General features: G+C 42.4%; 1 protein-coding gene across 1 annotated transcript; it reads right to left on the bottom strand.

The window, feature by feature from the left end:
• Positions 1-583: 583 nt before the first annotated feature.
• On the bottom strand, positions 584-25,825 carry LOC110688954 (shikimate O-hydroxycinnamoyltransferase-like). Its single transcript, XM_021865704.1, has 4 exons — positions 25,315-25,825; positions 7,913-8,375; positions 6,996-7,323; positions 584-1,356 (listed from the first exon to the last, which is right to left on the bottom strand). The coding sequence occupies exons 1-4, from the start codon at positions 25,753-25,755 to the stop codon at positions 1,164-1,166; spliced, it is 1,425 nt and encodes a 474-aa protein (XP_021721396.1). The 5' UTR covers positions 25,756-25,825; the 3' UTR covers positions 584-1,163.

The following is a 25,825-nucleotide window of genomic DNA, read 5'->3' as shown; positions in this document are numbered from 1 at the left end:
ATACAATCAAGTCAAGAGTGGAATGTAAGAATTGCCCGTTTAATGATCGAGTTGTAAATGTATTTTTTAATATTTTATCGTTGAATTGGTGTGAAGTATATATATACAGTAGTTAATATTATGATGCAGTCATTTTTGTTATTACAGATTATTTTCAGAATCATTTTACGTTGTTGTATCTGAAATGGAATTCATTCTATTGCTCTTCCTACTCGTGTGGATAATGATCGCAGTAGAATTTATGTCAGGCTTGTCATTACGCGGAGTTTGGAATGGAGAGTAGAGAACAAATGAAGTAACTTAAAGAAAAGGATTATCGTATATGTATACAGAAATTGTCGTTGACTAATGGAATGCATATGGGCTTCTAGCACCAAACAATAACAATGGAAGCTGCTGAAAGGATGCTTAAGGGTTTTCTTATTGTTGAGGCTTATAGATTAAATATCTGAGAAATAACAAATGCGTTTGTTTCAAAAAAAAAAAAAAGAGAAATAATAAATGCAGTCTTTCTTTTAATCTTAGATTAACATTAACCAATGATCACTCCTCTAATGCAAAAGTTATGACCCTTCATAATGATTTGCTCTTATCAAAAGCTCATAGTATCATGTGTGTTTTTCACTGAAGATAATAACTTACTTAAATATCATTAATATTTTATAAGGTAAAGATTAGTGGTGCCCTTAGAAAATTAAAATTTGCTAATGGATAGAGGACGTTAAACAGTTGTTTTGAAATCATCTAATTGTCAACTCTTTCTACATCCATAGAGAAGCATCATGCTATTGAATGCAAACTCAGCCCACCAAGATACTGAACCTTTTTAAGATGGTAAATTTTATCTTTTTTTTTTTTTTTAAGACAAGTTAGGGTTTAGTCTTAAATGAACATTTCCTAACTTCTAATTACCTTTAAAAAAATAAATAATAAAAATTAACAATCCATTTCTAAGAGAAACTAAGTGTTAATACGAGATTATGCTATACTACATACATACTTATCCAATTTCACACACACACAATTTTGAGGATGGTTAATCTAATAACTTCATCCCCTAATACCTATTACAACATGTAATCCCCTATAAGATCCTTGTGAAATGTTATAAAAAAAAGTACATATTTATATTTATATTGCCTAATTCTACTTAAGTGACATGGTTAATTGAACTTAATCATCTCCAAATAAAAGGGTTTGAACACATTGGGAACTTGAGCTTCAATGTAGTCAAGTTGGTCTTTGTGAAGGTGCATGTACACAACCCAATCTCCATTTTCTAATGGAGTTGGCATAGGCATCACATAACCACAACTACCACCCCATGGAAAATGGTATGATCCGAAAGTTGGTGTTGATAAGTATATTAGGTGACTCATACTTCGTAGCTTTGTCCGCCCGATCGGGCGGACATTGCCCGGTCTGACCGGGCGGAAGAAGAAGAGGTGCCTGGCAAATTCGTTGAAGAAGCTGCTCTCGCGCCCGACCGGGCGAGCCTTCGCCCGACCGGGCGAGCCTTCGCCCGATCGGGCAGACCTTGCCCGGTCTGACCGGGCGGTGGGGGTTGGATACATTGAAGCATTCGTATGGAGTTTTCTTCTCGCGCCCGATCGGGCAGACCTTGCCCGGTCTGACCGGGCGGAGAAGGAAAAATACGGAACGCGGATTTTGCGGTTTTAGGTTATCTTATTTTATTATCTTTTTGCCCAAGTATCTTTTATTTTAGGGATTAATATAAAACCTCCCTAATATCAGTATTAGGGTTAAGAGAGACAGAGTGAAAGCCGTTCTTGAGAAATACAAGAATCATCTTTGTAATCTTTGCAGTTTATAGTGAAATCATTCGATCTCGGTGCCCGTGGACGTAGCTATCACATCGATAGTGAACCACGTAAATTCTTGGTGTTGTTCTTATTGTTTGCATTGAATTTCTTTATTGTTTTCTTGTTTGTTTTCGACCTTTGCTTCCGCTGTCGCACAACAATTGGTATCAGAGCTCAGGTTCAATCCTTGGAGAGTTTCTTGAAGATAACAATGGCAGGAGATTCAACAATAAGAATTGAGAAGTTTACCGGGAAAAATAGTTTCGGGCTATGGCAAATTAAGATGAAGGCTCTGTTAAAACAACAGCAGATATGGCGTCCGTTGGCTCCAAAGAGTACTACTTCGGAGTCAGGAGACGGACCGACTGACTCGCAGTTAGAAGTTATGGAAGAGAAGGCACACTCTACCATATTACTTAGTCTTGATGATCAAATCATCACGGAGGTTGCTGATCAGGAAACGGCGGCTGGATTGTGGCTGAAGCTGGAGTCATTGTATATGACTAAGTCGTTGACCAACAAATTATTACTGAAACAGCGGTTGTTTAGCCTCCGGATGCAGTCAGGTACTTCCTTACGGGAACATCTAGAAAAACTTAACTCTATTTTGCTTGATTTACGTAATTTAGATGTTAAAATTGATGATGAGGATGCTGCGTTGATTTTACTTGTATCTCTACCGTCTAGCTTTGAGAATTTTGTAGAGTCTTTTGTTGTTGGTAAGGATTCTATAACCTTAGAAGAAGTGAAGGCAGCACTTCATACTAGGGAACTCAGAATGAAAGCTACGAGTGATAATGGGGATAATGGTAGTGGGTTATTTGTTAAGTCCGGAAAGTCTAAAAAGAATAAGGGGTTTAACAAGGGGAACAATGCTGGGTCGGGTGCTGGAAACGGCAAGGATGGATCTAGTAAAACTACTACTAAAACATGTTATTACTGTAAAGAACCGGGTCACTTTAGGAATAATTGTCCGGTGAGGAAAAACAAGTCCCAGGCTGCTGTAGTTGAAGAGAAACCGAATGAGAGCTATAATTCAGAGGAAGATTTAGCATTAGTCAGTTCTGCTAGGTCTGATGATTTATCTGATAACTGGGTTCTAGATTCGGGGTGTTCGTTCCATATGTGTCCACGTCGAGATTGGTTTGATACATATGAACCTCGCAATGGGGGTATGGTTATAGTCGGTAACAATGCTCCATGTAAGGTCACAGGTATTGGTTCCATGAGGTTGAGGACTGTTGATGGGCGGAGGTTAACTTTGACTAATGTACGGCATGTTCCTGCTTTAGGAAAGAATCTGATTTCATTGGGTACCCTGGATGAATTGGGGTACAATGGTGTGTTTTCAGATGGGGAGTTGTGTATTTTCAGAGGTTCTGAGTTGGTACTTAAGGGTATCAAAAGGAACACCCTCTATGTTTTTGAGGGTGTTACACTGCCTAGTTCTGCGGTTTGCGCATCTGTATCTCACCAGGAGATGACTAAGATTTGGCACATGAGGCTTGGTCATATGGGGGAGAAGGGGATGCAGCTATTGTCCAAGAGGGGTCTTCTATCCGGGGTCAAGGTTGCCAACCTTGAATTTTGTGAGCATTGTGTGTTTGGTAAGAAACACAGGTCAAAGTTCAGCAAGGGTGCTCACATTACTGATGCAGTGCTCGATTACATCCATTCAGATTGCTGGGGTCCATCTAGAGTTGAAGGTATGGGAGGTTACCACTATTTTGTGTCATTTGTTGATGACAAGTCCCGATACACATGGCTTAGGTTGCTTAAGTCAAAGGATGAGGCCTTCAAAGTTTTCAAGCAATGGAAAGCTTTGGTGGAAAATCGACAAGGAAGGAAGATCAAGAAGCTACGAACGGACAATGGGCTAGAGTTTTGCAAAGACGAGTTTAATCAGTTCTGTGCAGATGAGGGTATAGGTCGGCATCATACTGTCAGGAAGACACCACAGCAGAACGGTGTAGCAGAACGGGTTAATCAGACACTGCTAGAGAGAGTTCGATGCATGCTCTCTAATGCAGGGCTTGGGAGGAGGTACTGGAGTGAAGCTGTGTTAACAGCTTGTTATGTCATTAATAGGGGTCCTCATTCTGGAATTGATTCCAAGATTCCGTTTGAGATCTGGAGTGGTAAGTTGCCTAATTTTTCGAATTTGAAGATTTTTGGTTGTGTTGCTTATTATCATGTTATTGAGGGTAAGCTGGATCCACGAGCCAAGAAGGGGTGTTTTGTTGGGTACGGGGATGGTGTGAAGGGGTTTAGAATTTTTTCACCTTCGGAGGGTCGGGTCATTCTTAGTAGGGATGTTACTTTCGATGAAAACACCATGTATTCAATTAAAAATGCAGAGATTTCAGATTTGAGAAGGGAAGGAGACAATTTATTACAGACAGATGGGGTACTTGAGGTACATCAGTCTACCATTGCTGATTTACCTCGGGTACAATATATTGATGATGATGCTGATGTTCCAGTGCCGGGTACTCCTGAACCTGAGATTACTCCTACTCATTCTAACTCTGGGGATGAGGTGGAGCAATCTAATCAGGGGTCATCTAGTCAACCTGACACCATTCTTGAGATGCCTAAACGAGTTATCAAGAAGCCTGTTAGATTGATTGAAGAGATGGAGGGAAGAAATTGCTGTGTTGATGCGATGACAGGTTATGCATTGAGTGTAGCTGATGATGTAGAGTCATTTGAACCTGCCACATATAAACAAGCAATTAGTTGTAGTGAGTCTGCGCAATGGCTTGCCGCAATGGGTGAAGAGATGCAGTCTCTTTACAAGAACAGAGTGTGGGAACTGGTAAAGGTACCGGAAGGGAGGAAGCTTGTGGGTTGTAAATGGATTTACAAGAAGAAAGAAGGGTTGTCGGAAACTGAGCAAATACGTTTTAAGGCTAGGCTAGTTGCTAAGGGGTTCAGTCAGGTAGAAGGGGTTGACTTTGTTGAGATATTCTCACCTGTGGTTCGACATACTTCTATCCGTGTGTTATTGTCAATTGTAGCACATTTTGATCTTGAGCTGGAGCAGTTGGATGTTAAAACGGCCTTCCTTCATGGCGATTTGGAGGAGGAGATTCTGATGAAGCAGCCCGAAGGATTCGAAGCTCCTGGAAAGGAACACTATGCCTGCAGATTGCTAAAGTCATTGTATGGACTTAAGCAATCCCCCCGACAGTGGTACAAAAGGTTTGATTCTTTTATGGTTTCACAAGGTTTTGACAGGAATTCATATGATTGCTGTGTGTATCATAGTAAGCTGGATAATGGTTCCATGATTTATCTTTTGTTATATGTTGATGACATGTTGGTTGCCACAAAGAATAAATCTGATATTGCTAGATTAAAGGAGATGCTTAACTCGGAGTTTGACATGAAAGACTTGGGTGCAGCTAGGAAGATTTTGGGTATGGAGATCTACAGGGATCGGGCTAGAGGTAAGCTTTTCTTGACTCAGAAAAGCTACATTGAAAAGATTTTGTCTCGTTTTGGGATGGAAAAATCGAAGCCTATAAGTACGCCAACTACTGTTAGTTGTAAGTTGTCTTTGTCTATGTCACCTCAATCAGAGGAGGAGTTGTCTTATATGTCTAGAGTTCCATATGCAAACGCGGTTGGTTGTTTGATGTATGCTATGGTCTGTACTAGGCCGGATATTGCGCATGCTGTTAGTGTTGTAAGCAGGTTTATGGCTCGACCTGGGAGGGAACACTGGCAAGGGGTGAAAAGGATTTTTCGCTACCTGAGAGGGACAACTGATATTGGTCTTGTGTACGGGAATGGTAGGGAATGCTTGGTCACTGGGTACAGTGATTCTGATTATGCAGCTGATGTGGATACCAGGAGGTCTGTGACTGGTTATGTGTTCACTTTGGGTGGTTCTGTGGTTAGTTGGAAGTCTACATTGCAGTCATCAGTTACGTTGTCAACTACTGAAGCTGAGTATATGGCTCTAACTTCTGCAGCTAAGGAGTCTATTTGGCTCAAAGGCCTAGTAGGTGAACTGGGTATTGCACAGGATTTTGCTACAGTGTATTGTGATAGTCTAAGTGCGATTTGCTTAGCTAAAGATCAAGTACACCATGATCGGACGAAGCACATTGATGTCAGGTATCATTTCTTGCGTACTGACAAGAGGATTAAGGTGAAGAAGATTGGGACTGCTGACAACCCGGCTGATTTCTTCACTAAGCCTGTTCCGTTTAGCAAGTTTAAACATTGCTTAGACTTGCTAAATATTGATTACTACGTGATGTAGTAGGCCCTGAGGGGCGAAGTTGGGGAGCTCCTGGTGTAGGTGTGTTGGCATTAAGGTGGAGCTTGCCCGGGGCTTGTGATGCAGGTGGAGCATTATGAGTTGTTATACTTGGAGACGAGTATGTGATGGGTCTTGGTTGAAGACTTATCGGGATGTATGGCTTATGCATGAGTCCTGCATCGGGTTTGGCTTGAGATGTTTTTTCACTATGTCTTGATGGGGTCGTTTGCTGACTACGAGTTCTCGTCAAGGTGGAGATTGTTGATAAGTATATTAGGTGACTCGTACTTCGTAGCTTTGTCCGCCCGATCGGGCGGACATTGCCCGGTCTGACCGGGCGGAAGAAGAAGAGGTGCCTGGCAAATTCGTTGAAGAAGCTGCTCTCGCGCCCGACCGGGCGAGCCTTCGCCCGACCGGGCGAGCCTTCGCCCGATCGGGCAGACCTTGCCCGGTCTGACCGGGCGGTGGGGGTTGGATACGTTGAAGCATTCGTATGGAGTTTTCTTCTCGCGCCCGATCGGGCAGACCTTGCCCGGTCTGACCGGGCGGAGAAGGAAAAATACGGAACGCGGATTTTGCGGTTTTAGGTTATCTTATTTTATTATCTTTTTGCCCAAGTATCTTTTATTTTAGGGATTAATATAAAACCTCCCTAATATCAGTATTAGGGTTAAGAGAGACAGAGTGAAAGCCGTTCTTGAGAAATACAAGAATCATCTTTGTAATCTTTGCAGTTTATAGTGAAATCATTCGATCTCGGTGCCCGTGGACGTAGCTATCACATCGATAGTGAACCACGTAAATTCTTGGTGTTGTTCTTATTGTTTGCATTGAATTTCTTTATTGTTTTCTTGTTTGTTTTCGACCTTTGCTTCCGCTGTCGCACAACAGTTGGTTTGCCCCATCCAAAATCCACTTTAGAGACCGGAAACCTTAGGCCCGACGACACCACAAAGGCCGGCCCATCACCGTCCTCGGTGCAATAGATCTTTGTCATGGCGGGCACGGGGCGGTGTGCCTCAACCCAATCAATGAGGCCCAAGAAGTGATCCTTTGTTACTGATTTTGCTAGGAAGTCATGCACCAATTTTGCCATTTTATTTATTGGCATGTCTTTTAAATCACCACATTTTTGCTCACCAAATGGTACTGATAACACGTTTCCAAAGTATGAATTAAAAGCTTGTGCTTTCTCCTTGCTTTCTTCGTTGCTTAATCTATTTCTGCCTGTTTTAAATAATAAGCGAATTAGAGGAGGTTAGAACATACTTCATTCAGAAATAATAGTCACATATTTTCATGTCTTAAGTCAAATATCATACTTCCTCCGTTTTTCTTAGTTGCAACAATTTGACTTTTAGACTATTTATGTGTTTCACTTTTGAATAGTTTTGATGATTTACAGTTAAGCAAATATATAGTCATGTGACATCTTATTAGATCCGTCTCGATTTATACTATTGTAATATCAAATATTTATAATTTTTACATGTTGGTAATTGAAGATATTAACGATTGAAATCATGTATCGGCAAATGAAAAGAGAAGTGTTGCAATTATAAAATAACACAGGAAGTATAATACTCCCTCCGTTGCATATTACTCGCAACAATGGAGTATTATTTGTGAGACATAAGATATTCCTTTATAGCGAGTAATATGTTACGGAGAGAGTATTTAATATTAGGACTTCAAATAATGTTTTGCGGTGATGTTTTACCATAATATTATGTGGGGTTGAAAAATAAGATTATTATTATCTATGATCAGAAGTAATATTGAGAAATGTATGCACTTATGAATGGAGCATGCTTACCATCTACAACGATGCCCATCCTACTAATCTTGTTCACATAATCCATTCCAAGTTGACAAGCATGAGAAGCAATAACTTGCCAAAGAAAAGCACTAAAACTTTGAAGTTTGCTAATTTTCTTGCAACATTCATTTTGAGCCAATGATTGAAGGGTATCAAGTTGGTATTTTGAGACATAATAAACTCGGGTAATAAGTGGGTCCATATTTTGATTTGGATTTGGATTTGGATTTGAATTTGAGAGGGATGAAATGGGTATATACATTTCATCAAATGTGGAGTTGTAGTTAAGTGGGCTTCTTGGGCTAACAATAGATCGGTGAAAATAAGGTGTTGTTGAAATGGGCTTTAAGGTTGCCATTTCGGCCCATGTGACCCAAAACATGTTTGCTGAGTAGGCGTCTGCAACTCGGTGGTCAAATGCACAAGCCACTAATGTTCCCCCACACTTCAACTCGGTCACCTAATACAAGTATAAAGTATAAACAACAAGGTTGTCAAAAAAAAATAAAAATAAAATAAAATAAAATAAATAAATAAATTAATGTGTAGGAAAAACAATATTGTATGATGTAGTATTAGGTTTTATTTGCATTATCTTAAGATTTTAAGTGGGACAAAATATATTTTTAAAAATGAAGGAAGTATGTGTTAATGGATTGGGTTAAATGAAATGATTATTTAATCAAACAAATATGGAATATAGTTCTTCTTTATATTTTTTCACGGTATTTAAGAAATAAGAGGAGAAAGTGGATGAAGTACATTAATAAAAGTAAAAAGTACAATTATAGACAAAAGTTATAGAGAGAAAAGTGGAAAAAAAAAGTACAAGGCATATGCAAAATTCAAGGGTAATATAGAAAGTGCAATGAATAAAGTTAAAAAAATGAGGGTATAATGGTCTTTATATAGTATTCAAAAATAGAAATAAAAACAACAATTTGATACTCCAAAATAGAAAAATAAGAACTATATTACGAGACGGGGAGTATTAGAAAAGAATTCATGGTGATTCATTGTTTTTTCATTTTTATAAAAACTTCAAAGCAAACACTCCATTACATGTAGGGCCGTCTATTACATGGTTTTCTATGAGCTTTAGAAAAAGGTCCAAAAAATCAAGGGCCCAAAATTAAGAAAGTTACCAATTAAATCTATAATTTATAATCTATACTTCTATATCTATATCTATACTTAGTTTATACTTAGTATTTAAAAATACAAACCACACATTACTCATATGCCACATGTCATCACAAATCACTCATATGCCACATGTCACCTTCTTTATCAAAAAAAAAAAAAAATCATGTCTTTATGCGTTCCGTAACTTGCAAATATAAGTAAGGAAATTAAATGTTTCAACTACACCAAAATAAAGTCGTAATCTTTTCATATCCTAAACTTAAAATAAAGTAATAGTAAAAAAAAAATAAAAAAAATTTGAGTTACTAGTCCACATCATATAAACATAGAAAGTACAATAAAACAATGCTGACTCATACAACACAAATAAGCAACACATTATAAGGAAACTATTCTAAGTAATAACTCGTGCATGGAACAGGTCAGAATGCTAGTTAGTATCTAGAAACATAAACTACAAATTCATATGATACATGTCATCACTAGTCACTACTCATTCATTATCCCCATATGATACATGTCAATTCTCATTTTTTAAGTCATTATGCATTATATAACTTGCAAATTCAAGTAAAAAAATAAAGTGTTTTATTTCCACTCAAGTTGCACCAATTAATACACATCACATAAACATATGAATAATAATAATAAAAAAATGTCTTTTTAACTCCTAGATTTAATATAACTTAAACCAATATGTCATTTTCATATCCCATGATCTTTATGTATATATACCAAACTAAATTCCTTCCTCTTCTTCAAGAGTTCTACCATCACTCATTTTTTTTTCTTTTTAAGTTTTAGTAATGAAATAATTACTTCGTTTTTCATATAAAAAGTTTCAACTATTGAAAAGTATACCTACTTATAAAATAACCAAGTAAGAAGCTGTGCATTGAACGAGCATAAAAGCTAGTTTAATTTTAAAAAAATACAAATTACCTTGTAAAAGTTGGTAATTACCATTTTCAAACCAAACTCTTCATATTCTTCTGTTTCTCCAAAATATAATACTAAGACTTTAGACATTTGTTTCTAGTTCCAAAACTAATAAAACTCCCTTAGTTATCTCTCTTTTTATTGGCGAAATGCCATCAATTCATCAATGGGCCATTTAATTTAAGGATAAATCTACATGAGAGCTGCATATAAACATTTAATATAATTCTTGTTTTAGTGTTAAGAGGAGAATTTACTGGCAATTCACAAGTAAATTGGAAAAATAAATATCTATTTATTGTCTATTCCATTTTTTTTTTATTTATATCAATATCAATTGAGTAATATTACTGACATTTTGGCTCTGTAATTTGCACAAAAAAGTCGCCACATGTTTTTTACATTGGAAAAATTTCCCAAAATAATCCTACATTTGGGGCGTCCACTAAAAATAACCTCACCTTTACCCTCCAATCTTTTTTAATGATCTCATTGTACTTAGAATGGGTTGTGTAGGTTTTTTTTAAAGTTTAATTTACACGTGTCGTTATTTGGTTGGTTAAAAAAAAAAAAAAAAAAAAAACCACCAACGCCACACCAATTCAGCCATCGCCATCCCTAGCCACCACCACCCAAACCCAAACTCGAACCACCACTATATTCCACCCAGACCTGAAATCACCGCCACTTAAAAGCTGATTGCGCTCACGACTAAAATCCCACGCAGCTAACCCAACCCCAGAACCCATTAACCCATTAACTTAAGACCATTCGAAAACCCATGTTCTCAAAAAAAAAAAAGACCATTCGAAAACCCACCATATCAAATCTGAATTGGGTTCAATGCGGAATCGGGGTGGGGGAGTTCAACGTGACTGGAATCAGAGGACTGGGGATGGGGGAGGTTAGCGAGGCCGGAATTGGGGGATGGGGGTAGTTGTTAGCGACGTTGAAATTGGAGGACGACAAAAGTCGGCATGGTCGGAATTGTGGGACAAGGGAGTTTGTACGTGGCCTGATTCATGGGACAAGGGAGTTCGCGCGTGGCCGGATTCCTTGGACAGGGGAGTTCGGCGACCGAATTCCTGGGACAAAGGAGTTTGGCGACCAGATTCCTAGGACAAGAAAGTTTGGCGACCAGATTCTAAGGACAAAGGAGGTTAGCGCGACAAGGTTGGTGGTTTGGCTGGTGGATGCAGCACGTGATTTTTAAAATTTATTGATTTTTCTTAACTTTTTTTTTTAAAAAAAAAAAATTATTATTTGGACTAATTAGGTGCCAACACGTGTCAAATAACTTGCTATAACTAATCAATTGAGACCGTTTGAACAAAATTGAGATTAAAGGTGAGATTATTTAAAAATAACCCAAAAGTAGGATAATTTTTAACGAACGCTTTAAAGGGTAGGATTATTACAAATAATTTTTCTTTAATATTTTAAAAATGGTTATTAATAAATTTTAAGAGGCCTACTTTTGTAGGCTTTCAGAGACGACCCTTATTACATGTGTTGTCAAGAGTAGTGATAGACCACTACCAGGTATGGGCTCGTTGGGCCCATACCAGGGGCAAAAATGTAATTTCACGTAAAATTTACCCATGTTGTAAAAATGCAGTCTCTCTCCTCTCAATAACAGTATATAAATTATGAATAACAGTGTAAAAATCAAGAATAACAGTATACAAACCAATAATAACAGTATAGAAATTAATAATAACTGAGCACCGACAAAAAACTGCCGGCGTCAATTTCAACCGAACTCAGCGATTTCCAGCATAGAACTCACTGTTTTTAATGGCTAGAGCCATAAGTTTGTGTCTCTTGTTTTTCGGTTATGTTTTTTTGGGTGGTTTCCGGTGATTTTTAATGGAGGTAGTTGCATGTTTTTGGATTTCGACCAAGGTAGTAGCCGGTGGGGTGGGTGGGCTTCTTGTTGTCGAAGGTGAAGGTGCGGTGGGCGGAGATTTGGCCGGCAATGGGAGGTATCCATGGAGGTGGGGAAAATGATTTAAGGAAAGAAGAAGATGAAGAGGAAAGGGGAAAAAAAAGGAAAAAGAAAAAAAAAATTGTGGTATTGGGTAGTATTACCTGTTTCGGGGTTTTCTGATATCCTGCGGGAGAGTTACAATTCTGAGACTGGAACCGGACGCCTGTACTTGCAAAACAAACGGATGCTCCGGATGATTGGAGATCCGCCTCCGACGGTCAAGTTAGTACTTGATTAAGGAGTAATTAATGCGGAAATAAAAGTAATTGGGTCTCTCTAGGTGAGAGTGTTAAATGTGCGTAATCCCCCTTAATGAGGATTAATGGGCATATTTATATGCCTTGGGATGCGTGCCAGTACTAGGTTTAGGTTAAACCTAAGGCTGACTGGGCCTCTCACAATGATTTGGGCCTTGTTGGCCGGTTTTCCCACTTGGCATGGGTGGACACGTGTCACATTGCAATTGGTCCAAGGAGGGCGAATCTCTTGATGACACGTGGCAGGCTCCTATTGGCCTACATGAAGGACACGTGGCGAAGCCTGGCTGGCCCACGTGTCGGATGCTGTTTGGTGGATAAAAATCCCCTAATCATTTGCCCCTCACAGGTGGCACGTGACTGGTCACGCGTTACCTGTGACAGGTGTCGCACCGTGACAGGCGACGACCTGCTACAGGTGTTACTCGGTGAAAGGTCGAGAGATTCTCCCGCCCAAATTTTGAATTTTGAAAGTGACCCTTCGCCTTCTCACTTTGCCTATATAAGGGTGTGTTGACTTCAGTCATTTTCACACTTGAGAACTTTTTAGAGAGAACATTCGGACCCCTGAACTTGCTCTGACATTCCGGACTCTTTCTGCCTACCGCCTGCTCTGACAAGCCGGCTACTCAGGATTTTCAGAACTCCGTCAACTTCACTCGTTCAGGTAACCGTCGGTTCTCTTACTCTTAATTTTCTCTTTATTTTATTCTTTTTTGAAATGGCACCACGGAAGCACACGACACGACCTAGGTTAGTGATCAGCCGGTCACCGGGGACGGCTGAATCTAGGACTAGGAGTGTCGCCTGCCCTTTTCCGGACCCATCTTTGCCCTTTATACAAAGTCTGACTGTCTCTGTGTCTATGCAGAACATGATGGCCAGAACAAAAAGAACTGCTAGGATCTCGAACTCAGACGGATCCTCCCACAGGGTGCCGATTAGTGAAACATCTGACCAGGCGCCAGATGTGGAAGTGAACCAAGGCGGCTTGACAGCCGACAGTTCTAAGGGAGGGGTCAAGGTGACCCCTTCCCATTTTACAGTTGACATGTCTACATTCTCTCCTACTCCTTTTGAAGGAGAGAAGGCTGGCCCCTCTGGGAGAGGGGAGGAGTCGTCCTCTTCGGACTCATTAGAGGACGAATCCGAGTCTAGTTCTTCTGGTCATGCTTCTCTGGACACGGAAGAGAAAAACAACCGCCTACAAGAGGCGAGACTTTCTCACGCAATTGAGAAGGGGGACAATTGGGCGGAGCCATCCGCCTCTTACCGAGAGCAAAATACCCCTTACTACTGTACTGTCCCACGGGGCCGGATCACGGCCATGCAAGAGAGAGTGGGGAGCTTTATTGCGAACCACACAATGGGCCCCGACTTTTTAGTTTTCGTGCCGGATCCAGAAGACACAGTCGTCTGGCCGGCTGGTACTAGTTATGATAGCGCCTGCTTTGGCTGCTACGAGGCGGCCATCAGGGCTGGGTTGCGCTTCCCACTACATCCGGCTGTTCAGCGGATCTTGGATGGGTATGAGTTGGGGTTATGGCAGTTAGCCCCAAACTCCTGGGTCAACGTACTCGGCTATGTGGTCGGGTGCGAACTGCAAGGGGTGGAGCCAAACTTCGAGGCTTTCGCCCACATGAACTACCTCAGCCTGACCCCTAAGGCAGGCGGTACCGGCTGGTATCAATTGACGAGCCACAGAGGCTACCTCATGACAAGAGGTAAAGGGAACAAGTGGAAGGATTGGCGAAACACCTTCCTTATCATTGAAGGTTCAGACACAGAGCTGAACAAGCGCTTCAACAGGTGGAACAGGGATCCGCCTCTTCTTGCAGGCGGCCGCAGCATGCCGCCTGTTCCCCCCAAAGCCAAGAAAGAGATCCTGGATAAAGGACTCTTTAAAGTAGAGTCGAGGGTTGACTCTACTACAGGGGTACGAGAGCAAGTACCCCTGCACTGCGTCCCGAGCTTCAAATGGCTCTATGACGAGTACTTTCTGGCCGCCTGTGGCCTTAGCAGTCGGTGTTCAAGAGGTAGCCGGCCTGTCGAATACTCTTTTTTTGCCATGAGTTACTGTTTATCTTTTTATTAACTTGGTATCTTGTCTTTGTAGCGGACGCCATGAGCAAGATCACCGCTTCCAAGACTGCGGCGGCCATGTTGCGAGCCTCTATTATGCAACAATCCTCAACCGACTCCCCCGACAAGGGGGCGCCCTTGGTGAGCTCCGAACCTTTCACTCTCTTTTTGGAGTTGGGTTTATGCATATACTGACCGAGTGTTTTTTTTTTCTTTTTTCAGACGGGTACTCAAAGAACCTCTTCTTCCCAACAGCCAGACTCCAAGACCCGGAGGACGACTGTTGCGAGCTCTCCTGGTACTGCCAGGAAACATGCGGCGGCTGAGAAACAACCGTCCACTCCTTCTAAAACTCCAATCAGGCCGCCTAGAAGTATGAAGTTGTCCTTGTGAATTTAGACTTGCTCCCTTCCTTACTAGGTCTAACCCGTTTGTTTATGCTTGATGCAGCCGGCCCTCAGGAGCCAGACTTGGTCGAGGTGGACAAGTCTATGATCAAAGTCGTCCCTCCGGCTGAGAGGGAGGCGGTCAGGGGTGTCGGCACCCTTGACCTAGACGGGATTGCAGGGGTCCTTGCTGAGGTATACTTAGCATATTTTTGGTTATTTAAATTCCAGGACGCTTGTTTTTTGTTTGAAAACTGACGCCTGTTCCCTTTTACTTAGGCCCTGCTCCGAGTGAACGGCCTTCGCAAGCCGCTTGACAGGAAGAACAAAGAGGTAAAGGCTGCAAAAGCTATGGTCGCCTCTGACTGTGATAAGACAATGTTTCAAATTGCCCAAAATGAGATTTTGACAACTGATATTCTTTATTATCAGGCGTAGGCTACTTCTGCTATCCGGGCTCAGTTGGAGGCGGCCTAGAAGAAAAATAATGAGCTGGAGGCGACCATCAACAATCTCAAGGTCGAGCTGAGACCTCTTCGCCAAAAAATGTCCTCATACGACACCTTGGAGAAATCCTAGGCACACGTTAAGGAACGCCTGGTGACCCAGGAGAAGAGTCTTACTCAGGAGCTCTCGGCAAAGGCCGAGCAAGAAAAGAAGGAGCTGGTCCGAGAGATGATGGAAGACTCTGCTCAGATCCAGCGCCTGACTTGGGGCTGCCGCTTCCCTAATGCCGACTTTTCCTCATGGGAAAAAACGTACCGCTAGTGTTCTGATAGATATAATCAAGAGATCCTGGCGGCTGCTGAGGACGAGGCGTTCGAGGAGGAGGAGCCGGTAGTGGCGCTTGTGCCGCTAGGGGTGGATGCATCAAGAAGGATGCAGCTGAAGCCGAGTCTAGCAAAAAGAGTGCTGACCAGGCGGCAGCTGCTATTATTGAAGATCTGCCCCCTTCTTAAGCTTTATGTCTTCTTTTTACGGCCTACGTGCCGTTTGTTTCTGTTTACCCGGCCAGGGGGCCGGGGTTTTGAATATTTTGCCAGTCTTAATGACCGGCTTCTTTTTGTATCTTTTACCCGGCCAAGGGGCCGGGGGTATGAATATTTATGCCGGTCCTTCTGGCCGGCTGTTAATATAACTCAGGCGACCATTATTTTAGGTCGCCTTTTTGCCAAAATGTTTCGAATTTGTTTCGTTTCGAATTTGTTTCGACTTTGCTACGTATCGAAACTCTGATATCCAATTGCATACTACACCGACTGTTTTGCATGGCCGATAGTTGCGGACAGGTACGAGGTAGTTAGTCACGCCACCTATGCCCCTGGACGACTAGTTGTCTGTTTCCAGGCTAAGCGATCAGTCGGCCACTTTAAAGACTAGATCCCCTTCAACCAAGTAGGAAGGTGGTTTCCTACCTGCCTTGTTTGTTTTTTTTTTTAGGCTAGAGACTCTAGTCGGTCCAGGTCGACTGTTCCTCGCCACATTTAATCTAGTGTGAACAGGCGCTGTATGAACACCTTTTTAGTTTCATACTAAATTTTTAAGGAGTGACCAAGTAAACATGATTGTTACCTAGTCGCCGAGTGACTGAGTAGTAGAGGTTTCAAGCGGTGGGTACCGGTTGTTCCCCTTTATTCGTCAATGTTTGTTGGCTATTAACTCATAAGATACCGACTGTTCTTATCCCAAGTAGTTCAGTCGGTTGGTTGACACGGATGGTTACTGCGAACACTTGTTTGACCTGATTAGTCAGTTAAGTGAGAGGTATCCTTGTCCGAGAAACGGCTACGTGGTTGTCTTGGTTAGACAGTCGTATAGGTGTAGTGTAATGATTTTATAGAACAATGTTCCACCCAAAAAGGAGCTGCTCTCTGCGACAAATTTCATCCGGATGGATGCCGTCGGACGCCTGCTATAATGTTGGGACAGGTCGAATTAAACTTATATTTGGATCAGTTGGCTTGGCGCCTGGTCTGATCATTTCAGCCATGAGCCTTTGATAGTTCTTGGTGAAATGTGTTTTGGGAGAGTAGCCGGTTGTGTGGAACAAGCGGCGTGCCCCTCTTAAGTAAGAATGAAAATTAAACATGGAGAGTAGCCGACTGTTTGTCAGTAGGCATGCCCCTCTTAGTACAAAATTGAATGAAACAGCCCTCGACTATTTACATCATTCAAAAGAAATATTTCTTAAGATTATCTACATTCCAGGTTCGAGGCAACGGTTGGCCGTCTGGTGTTTCCAGACGATAGGTACCGTCCCTGACCTCTTCATAGATTCGGTAGGGTCCTTCCCAGTTGGGAGTTAATTTTCCAGACTCATTAGCCCTACCAACTGCTTCCATTTTTCTAAGTACAAAGTCCCCCACTTTGAGTGGACGCCTGTGTACTTTTTTGTTGTATGATCTGGTCATTCTCAGGCGGTAAATTTCATGGCGCAAGACAACATTGCCCCTCCTTTCTAGGAGTGAGTCTAATGCCAGGCGCATGGCTTCCCAGTTTGCCTCTTCGTCATATAGCATTACTCGAAGAGTCGGCTCGTAGTGTTCAATTGGAAGAACAGCTTCCGCACCATAGGTTAGGAGGAATGGAGTTTCTCCAGTCGCCCCTTTTTCAGTCGTCCTAATGGCCCAGAGAACATGTGGTAATTCATCCGCCCATAGGCCGCCTGCTCGTTTAACCTTTTTCTTGAGACTGTCTGAGATGATTTTATTAAAGGCTTCTACCTGGCCGTTTGCTTGTGGACGGCCGACTGATGCAAAGTGGTGTGCAATTCCTTGGTCACCCAACCAACTTTTGAGAACAGGCGTCTCAAATTAGGGACCATTATCAAAAACCATAGACATGGGAACCCCGAACCGAGTGATGACATTTTTCCAGATGAATGAAATTACATCCTTCGTCTTGATTCCCTTTACAGCCTCCGCCTCCACCCATTTAGTGAAGTAGTTGACTGCAACAAGTATGTACCTCCTTCCGCCTGTAGCAGGCGTATAGGGACCCAGAATATCCATGCCCCACTTAGCAAACGGTAGTGGGCTATGAATGGTAGTGAGGTCAGTAGCCGGACGGTGAATTAGTTTGCCAAACCTTTGGCACTTGTCACATTTTTTCACCATCTCCATTGCATCTGCTTCTAAAGTAGGCCAAAAGTAGCCCTGCCGCCTTGTCCGTTGAGCAAGCGACCTACCGCCTATATGGGAAGCGCAGTAACCAGAGTGAAGATCGTCTAGTATCTCTCGTCCCTTTTCTGGAGTAACACACTTTAAGTAGGGTTGAAGGTACCCTCTTTTGTGAAGTTCTCCCCTTATCATTTCAAAACTGGCTGCCCGTTTTTTCAGCGCAGCCGCCTGGTGATGATCATCCGGCAGGGTACCATCTGTCAGATATGCCCTGATTGGATCCATCCAGGTTGAGCTTCTGTCTAGGATTCCAATAGGGTCATCCTCGATTCTTCTCTTCTCCATTACTTCCCAAAAAATAGTTCGAGGAGTATCACAAGAGGCGGATGATGCTAATTTTGAAAGTGCATCCGCCTGGTTGTTTTCTGATCTCGACACTTGAGTCAGATGAAAATCTTCAAGGGATCCGACTGCTTGTCGTACCGCCTGTAAATACTTGATCATGGCCGGATGGGTTGCTTCGTATTCGCCATTATACTGACTCACTATCAATTGTGAATCGGAACAGGCGTCTATCTTTCGTGCCCCTGCCGCCTTGCACATGCGGATTCCGGCTAGTAAAGCTTCATATTCTGCCTCATTGTTTGAGGCCTGAAAACTAAAGCGTAGAGCATACTCGTACCTGTCGCCCTCTGGCGACTGACATATGACGCCTGCTCCACAACCATTTGAAGTTGAGCTTCCGTCCACATATACCTTCCAGACTTGGTCTGGATCTCGAGAATCAGGGGGACGAGTCATCTCAACAATAAAGTCAGCAAAGGCTTGCCCCTTCACTGCTTTTCTAGGCTCGAAAGTAACTTCGAGGCTCTGTATTTCTATGGCCCATTTGATCATTCGGCCTGACGACTCCATGGTGGTCAGTGGCCGCTTGATAGGTTGATCTGTATACACGACGACTGCATGTGCCAAAAAGTAGGGCTTCAATTTTTTAACAGCCATGAAGAGTGCAAGACCAAATTTCTCCACTAAGGGATACCTCAACTCGGCATTTTTCAGTACATGACTGACAAAGTAGACCGGGAGCTGACAGCCGTCTCTTTCAGCAAGAAGAACAGCACTTAACGCATGATCAGAGACGGCCAGGTACATGTAGAGTACTTCTTTGGGCAAAGGGCTGACCAGCCTTGGCAAGGAATGCAAGTAAACTTTCAATTTCTGGAAGGCCGCCTCAGCATCCGGCCCCCATTCAAACCTTGTCTTCTTCTTAATGGCCTGGAAGAAGTATAAGCATTTGTCGCCTGATCGTCTTAGAAATCTTCCCAAGGCCGCCAGACAACATGTTAACTTCTGAACCTCTCGGACGGTACGAGGCGACTGCATGTCGATGACCGCCTGCACCTTCTCAGGGTTCGCCTCTATTCCTCTCTGATTGATAAGGAATCCGAGAAATTTCCCAGACTCAACTCCAAATACACATTTCTTGGGATTGAGCATGACATGGTGCCGCCTGAGTGTGGCGAAAGTTTCTCGGAGGTCCGACAGATGATCTATCTGAAGCTTAGACTTGACAATCATATCATCAATGTATGCCTCGACGTTTCTCCCAATCTGATCAAAGAACACAATGTTTATCATTCGCTGGAAGGTGGCCGGGGCATTCTTAAGACCAAACGGCATGACTGTGTAACAGTATAACCCTTGATCAGTGACGAAGGCCGTCTTCTCCTGATCTTTCATCCATAAACCAGGTCAGGACTAATGTCTGGCATTTCGTGGACTTCGAATGCAAAGATGTCCTTGTATTCTTTCAATAGTTTGTGAAAGTCGTCACCCAGGACTCTCAGAGCAGTCGTCCCAACTTTGACTGTTCGGTCAGGACGCGAGTCGTCTAAGATCAGGTCCGTATGCTCACCAGCCGGCTGAGGGCGGAATTCATCCGACCGCTCCTCTGCCAATGATTGCTATTTTCTGTATTTTCTTGCGGCCCCCGTCTGGGCTGCCTTTCTCTTCTTGCCGCCTGCTTCTTGAACAGGCGCACTCTCCTTGACATTGTCAAGGTCTGTTTTTCCACCACTTGACCCAGCGGCCATAACAGTGGGCTTGATATCCGAGAGATAGCACTCTCGGGCCATCCTCTGATCTCCCCTTTGGGACCCGACTGTTCCATCATCCCTCTCAAACTTGAGCAACATAAGAGATGGGATTATAACAGCCTTGGAATTATTCAGGGTTGGTCGTCCCAGAATCATGTTGTAGGCCGAGAGTTCTTCTACTACCAGGAACCGGACTACCATGTGTCGTCCTTCCCCTTTTTCACCTAGGCGGATGGGTAAATCCACTCGTCCCACTGGGTGGACGACTCCTCCTCCAAACCCTACTAAAGGGTGGGATGTCGGATGTATGCAATCAGTCTGATATTTGAGTTTTGACAGACATTTGCTACTGATAAGATCTGAGGAGCTTCCGGTATCTATAAGGATTCGGCCAACTCTCTGGTTGGCCACTTTACATTCAATAACGATAGGGTCGTCACGCGCCCCCCTTACCCCTCCTAGATCTTCTTCAGTGATGACAATCTCAGGAAATGAATATTTGGAGGGCCGTTCTTGGTGAACGGAATTTACGTCTAGCCGCCTGATATTGTCTTTGTTGCCCCTAATAGTGGGGCCGCCTCTTGAGAAGCCGCCTGCAATGGTGTAGACGACTGCATCATCTGTATCAGATCTGTCGGCCTGTTGACTCTTTTTGGCCGACTGCTTTTTCGAGGAAGTGTTCCCCGTAGATTTCTTGATATAAGAGTCAAGATCGCCTTGCTCAGTCAGGCGGTCCAGATACCGCATGAGACTGATGCATTCGTTGGTGTGATGACCAACATCTTCATGATAATCACAGAATTTTTCTTGGTTCCGGTTGCTCGCAGAACCCTTCATGGGGGCCGGCTTCTCAATTGAGATCCGTCCATTGATTTCCTTTAGGATAGCTTGGCTATCCTTGTTAAACGCATACTTTGGGGAGTATGGTTTGAATTCTTTCCTCTTCTTCTGGGCCGGCTGTTTAGAGGAATCAGCCGCCCAAACCTCTTTTCTCTTCTTCTCATCTTTGTTCGACGACTGTTTCTGTCGTCCTTCTCTTTTGTCGAACCTTTTCCCGTCCGACTGTTTTCCCGTACTACAAAGATCAGTCGCCTGTATATAGGCTTCCGCTTCAATCAAGGCCTCTTGAAGAGTCGCCACCCTCTTTCGAACCAAATCAAATTTGAATGTCGACCCGTCTTTGAGGCCTCTGAAAAAGTCAATATAGGCTACCTCATCCGGTAACCCTTGAATCTGTATTCTCATCAGGTTAAACCGCCTGATGTAAGAACGAAGCCCCTCCTTCTCGCCCTGCTGAATCGTTCCTAAATCAAGGGTTGTCTTCTTCGCAGGTATGTTCATGGCAAAGTTGGAGGTGAATAAGTAAGCAAGCGTCCTAAAGTCATTCACACAACCAGTCGGCAGGTTGCCGAACCATTGTTGTGCGATTCCTTTGAGAGTCGCTGGAAAACACTTGCACCAAGTGGGATCATCCAACCCTTGAAGGTAAATCAGGTTGGTGATTGCCATCAAATGGTCTTCTGGGTTAGTAGTGCCGTCATAGGCGCCTACTAATACATTTTTCACTTTGGTCGGCTGAGCGGCTTCAGTAATTTCCTTGGAGAAGGCCGACGGCTGTTCCCCAAGTCTAAGCAACCGTAGCTGCCAGTCCATAGGTTGGATATTCTTTGCTGCATGCCCTCCAAACAGAGGTGACTGCAAAAAATATTGTTGTTGCGGTACAAATGGTAAGTTTGGTACCGCCTGGTCACTATGAAAGCCGGACTGACGGGAGGTACCGCCTGACTGACTCTCATGATGCGACTGGGTATACCTCATCGAGGTATTGCGTAGACTGTCTTGGAAGTCTGAAGTAGAGGCCGACTCTGACAATCGATCATTCTTCTTCTACTCTAGCAATAGCCGAGCATCTGTGTATGTTTTCTTCGACCCGTCCGCCTGAATATGACGAACAGGTTTCCTCTTTCCTGGAGTAGGAAAGCGGTACTTTGTGAAATCAAGGACAGGCGGTTCCCACTTCCTAGAGTTAGGATGAGGGGTCGCCTCTCGCCCTTGAACAGGCTTCCTCTTCCCTGAAGAGGAAGGTTTCTTAGCCGACTGCTCCTTGGCCAGAGCAGGCGGCTTCTTGTTGAGCAACTCTTGAATCTCTCCCTTGAAGCCCCTCATGAAGGTCATGAGTTCGTTTCTTGTAATGAGAGCAGACCCATCAGCTGGCTGCTGCTGAACAGGCGGTGCGCCGGCTGGATCACTGAGTCCAGTTTGAAGATTTTCCCGTTCTCTCCTTTCGGTATGACGGGTGCGTCGGGCCCTTAGGGTCCCGTCTGAAGCTGTGTGAGCTTCAACTTCAAATTCTTCCTCAGTATCATGGTCCGACTAAACTTGAGGGTCGTCCAGGGGACGCCTCTCTTCAGGAGTCGGTACAAACGTGGATGTCATCTCAGAAGTACTCTCCCCACAGACGGCGCCAAAATGTTTCGGGGTTTTCTGATGTCCTGCGGGAGAGTTACAATTCTGAGACTAGAACCGGACGCCTGTACCTGCAAAACAAACGGATGCTCCGGATGATTGGAGATCCGCCTCCGACGGTCAAGTTAGTACTTGATTAAGGAGTAATTGATGCGGAAATAAAAGTAATTGGGTCTCTCTAGGTGAGAGTGTTAAATGTGCGTAATCCCCCTTAATGAGGATTAATGGGCATATTTATATGTCTTGGGATGCGTGCCAGTACTAGGTTTAGGTTAAACCTAAGGCTGACTGGGCCTCCCACAATGATTTGGGCCTTGTTGGCCGGTTTTCCCACTTGGCATGGGTGGACACGTGTCACATTGCAATTGGTCCAAGGAGGGCGAATCTCTTGATGACACGTGGCAGGCTCCTATTGGCCTACATGAAGGACACGTGGCGAAGCCTGGCTGGCCCACGTGTCGGATGCTGATTGGTGGATAAAAATCCCCTAATCATTACCCATACCAATATACCATGGTAGTGGGTAATACTTACTCGTGGGGACTATGCAATTTCACTTTTTCAGTACAATTTCTAATCTATGAGATTGACGTTTAATCAATAACGTGTGTATGTTCCTCGAGGAAAACTCGTGCAAATAATTGTACGGAGTAAAGTTTTGATGTAAATCGTACCATATTCTTGTAACCCAATTCCACCATATCTTAAAAAATCATACCATATTCTTATAACCCAATTCCACCATATCAAATCGTACAAAGTTGTTTTTTTAAGATTAAATTGTACGGAGTAAAGTTTTACTTGAATTTATTGTCTACTAATTTAAATTTCTTGCATCATGTATTGAAATCATTATAGGTATTTGTACCATATTCTTTAAGAGTTTTGATGTAAATTTGTAAATTATGGCCATGTTTGGTAAATGGCTTTTTGGTTAGATTTTGGCTTTTGTATGAGGTCAAACAGCCAAAAAATGTGTTTGGTAATTGGCTTTTTAGCTAGTGAAAAATCTGGCTTTTAAGCCAAAATGAAAAAGCTGCTTTGAGTAGCTTTTTTTGTTGGCTTTTGGCTTGTTGACCCACAAATTATCTAATACACAACCAACTACCAATAATTAATTTACCAAACACTTTTATAAACAGCCAGCTTTAATAGCCAATTTCAAAAGTCATTATAAACAGCCAAACATACCAGCTGGTCAAACAAGCAAAGTGAACCAGCCAACCGCCAACAACCACTTGCCAAACAAGGCCTATATGTCAACTTATATATACTTCTAATATTTCTTTTTTTTTTTTTTACTTGTAACACTTTGATTTATATAACTAGTATCGATAATTGTAGTTCATAAGATATATAGTCATGTACTTATAAAAAAATGTACTTATAAAAAAATTGGGAGGGAAGTGGAATCTAACCACCACTGATCCCTGAATCCGGATTAGCTTAAAGGGTGAATCGAATGTAAAACACACAATATATATATATATATATATATATATATATATATATATATATATATATATATTAGATTATTCTCCCTAATTTATAATTGGAAAAATTGTCAAGAATACTCCCAACTTTGCTCCGTTGGCCTAAAATAATCTCAACTTTTGATTATTTTCTAATAATCCCAACTTTGTATAACATCCGCCCAAATTAGTCTCAACCGGTCATTTAATTTGTTATTACAAGTTACCGGACACGTGTCATCCTACAATTGGTTAGAAAAAAGATTTTTTGTTTTTTTGTAAAAAGTTAAAAAAAAAGTTTAAAAAAAAAAATCCACCATCCACTCCTACTGCCTTCACTCTCTCTCTCCCCCTCTACTTCAGATGCAATAAAAAATGGTGATACTTGCCAAATCACGAAGCTCCTCAATCGTAATTTCCAATACCCTCAAATCAATCTCAACTTTCTCTCTCCTTAATCAAGAAGCTCAGCTAGCGGAACAACCCCCACCACCAGTCATTGAAATCCCCGTCACCTCTTCCGCCGAATGAAACCCTTCTTCTGGCAGCCCCATGTACAACGAGAACTGGCAAACCCGAACGATGGTACTGACCTGGAAATCAAAATCGATGATTCCATCTAGGTATTTCAATCGTAGGGGGTGGGGAATGACGGCAGGGAGAGGGTAGGTGCGGCGCCAATCGTTGTTCGCTGGGTCCGGCGCCGACGAGAGGATGGGGGAAGGGGGTGGCGCCGGCCGGAGGAGAGATTGGGTGGTGCTGAGTGGATGTAGTGTTTTTTTTTTTTTATTATTATTAAATAGTTAATAATACTATTAATATTTTAATTCTTTGTTTTATAAAACTAAAATTAAACCTTAAAAAAAATTACATGTTTAACGAGTCACCGGTCACTTGGGATTGTTTTAGGCGGATGAAGTATAAAGTTGAGATTATTAAAAAATAATCAAAAGTTAGGATTATTTTGGACGGACGGAGAAAAATTGGGATTATTCTTGACAATTTTTCCTTTATAATTTTATAATATCACATTTTAATTATATTTACACAATTTATTTATATGAAATGTGTTCAATTAATTCCCTTATGTTGCTCTCCCGCCTTAACTAGCCTAGCCTGTTCTCCACCAACCCGAGCCCCAACCAACTCAATATGATGGATCCATCCGGAGCGTTTGGATCAGATAAACAAATTATTAACTTCATTATCTTTCTTTTATAATTTTTTAATACTCCAACTATCTCACTCACCTCTTATTTTATTTAAGTCAATTAATTGCCTAAAACTATGTGTCGGTCAAACTGTAACACTTAAAAAAACATGAAGGGAATAATAAAAATCACAGATCACTATTTTTTTTTTCAAATCACAAAAGCTAGTCAGATTATAGAATTTATGAATATTATCAAAAGTCAAAATGTGAATCCATAGGGGCTAAGCAATGACCTGAACCGAGAACACGGCATCTTTCTTCCTAGGCACCAATTTGCCTTCAATACTTTGGTCCGGATTATACAAATCAAGCTCAAAAAGATCAACATCCGCAAATGCTTCAACAAACTCGACACCGCGGTTGTTGCATAGAACTTCCGGCTCGCCACCGGAGTTCTTAACGACTTCACCTGCAAAGGGATAGAAGTACGCAAGTGCTTCAGCTAAGGCTTTCTTTAGTACACTCACCTTAAACTTGAACGTATCATTTTGTTGCCCTTCGTCATCAAGTATCGTAGTAACACTATTTTTGTAACAGAAAAAAACATTAACATCTAATGGGGGTAACAGAAAGTCCAAGTTTGTTAAGGGTAGCCGGTGATCCTGCAGTGGCACGGCCGCTGCCACGATGTGCTTAGCCTTCGTCGAAACATTGAAGTGTCTATGGACATCCATTAGCTAAGAGATATTGGGAAAGGAGAAAGCTAAGAAGGAAGATATGTAGTTTAGAAAGGTATGATATTAG

Source organism: Chenopodium quinoa, unplaced genomic scaffold, assembly GCF_001683475.1.
Source record: "Chenopodium quinoa cultivar QQ74 unplaced genomic scaffold, ASM168347v1, whole genome shotgun sequence".
NCBI classification, from domain to species: Eukaryota; Viridiplantae; Streptophyta; class Magnoliopsida; order Caryophyllales; family Amaranthaceae; genus Chenopodium; species Chenopodium quinoa.
Note: the sequence above shows the minus strand (reverse complement) of the source record. Positions and strands in the feature narration are given on the sequence as shown.

Bases quoted from the DNA above. Each gene is read 5' to 3' on its own strand.
- LOC110688954 (XM_021865704.1), bottom strand. From the start codon at position 25,755: ATGGATGTCCATAGACACTTCAATGTTTCGACGAAGGCTAAGCACATC. The intron at 7,324-7,912 runs GTAAGCATGCTC...TATTTAAAACAG, and splicing joins GATGGGCATCGTTGTAGATG to GCAGAAATAGATTAAGCAAC. The intron at 1,357-6,995 runs CAAACCAACTGT...AATATACTTATC, and splicing joins AAAGTGGATTTTGGATGGGG to AACACCAACTTTCGGATCAT.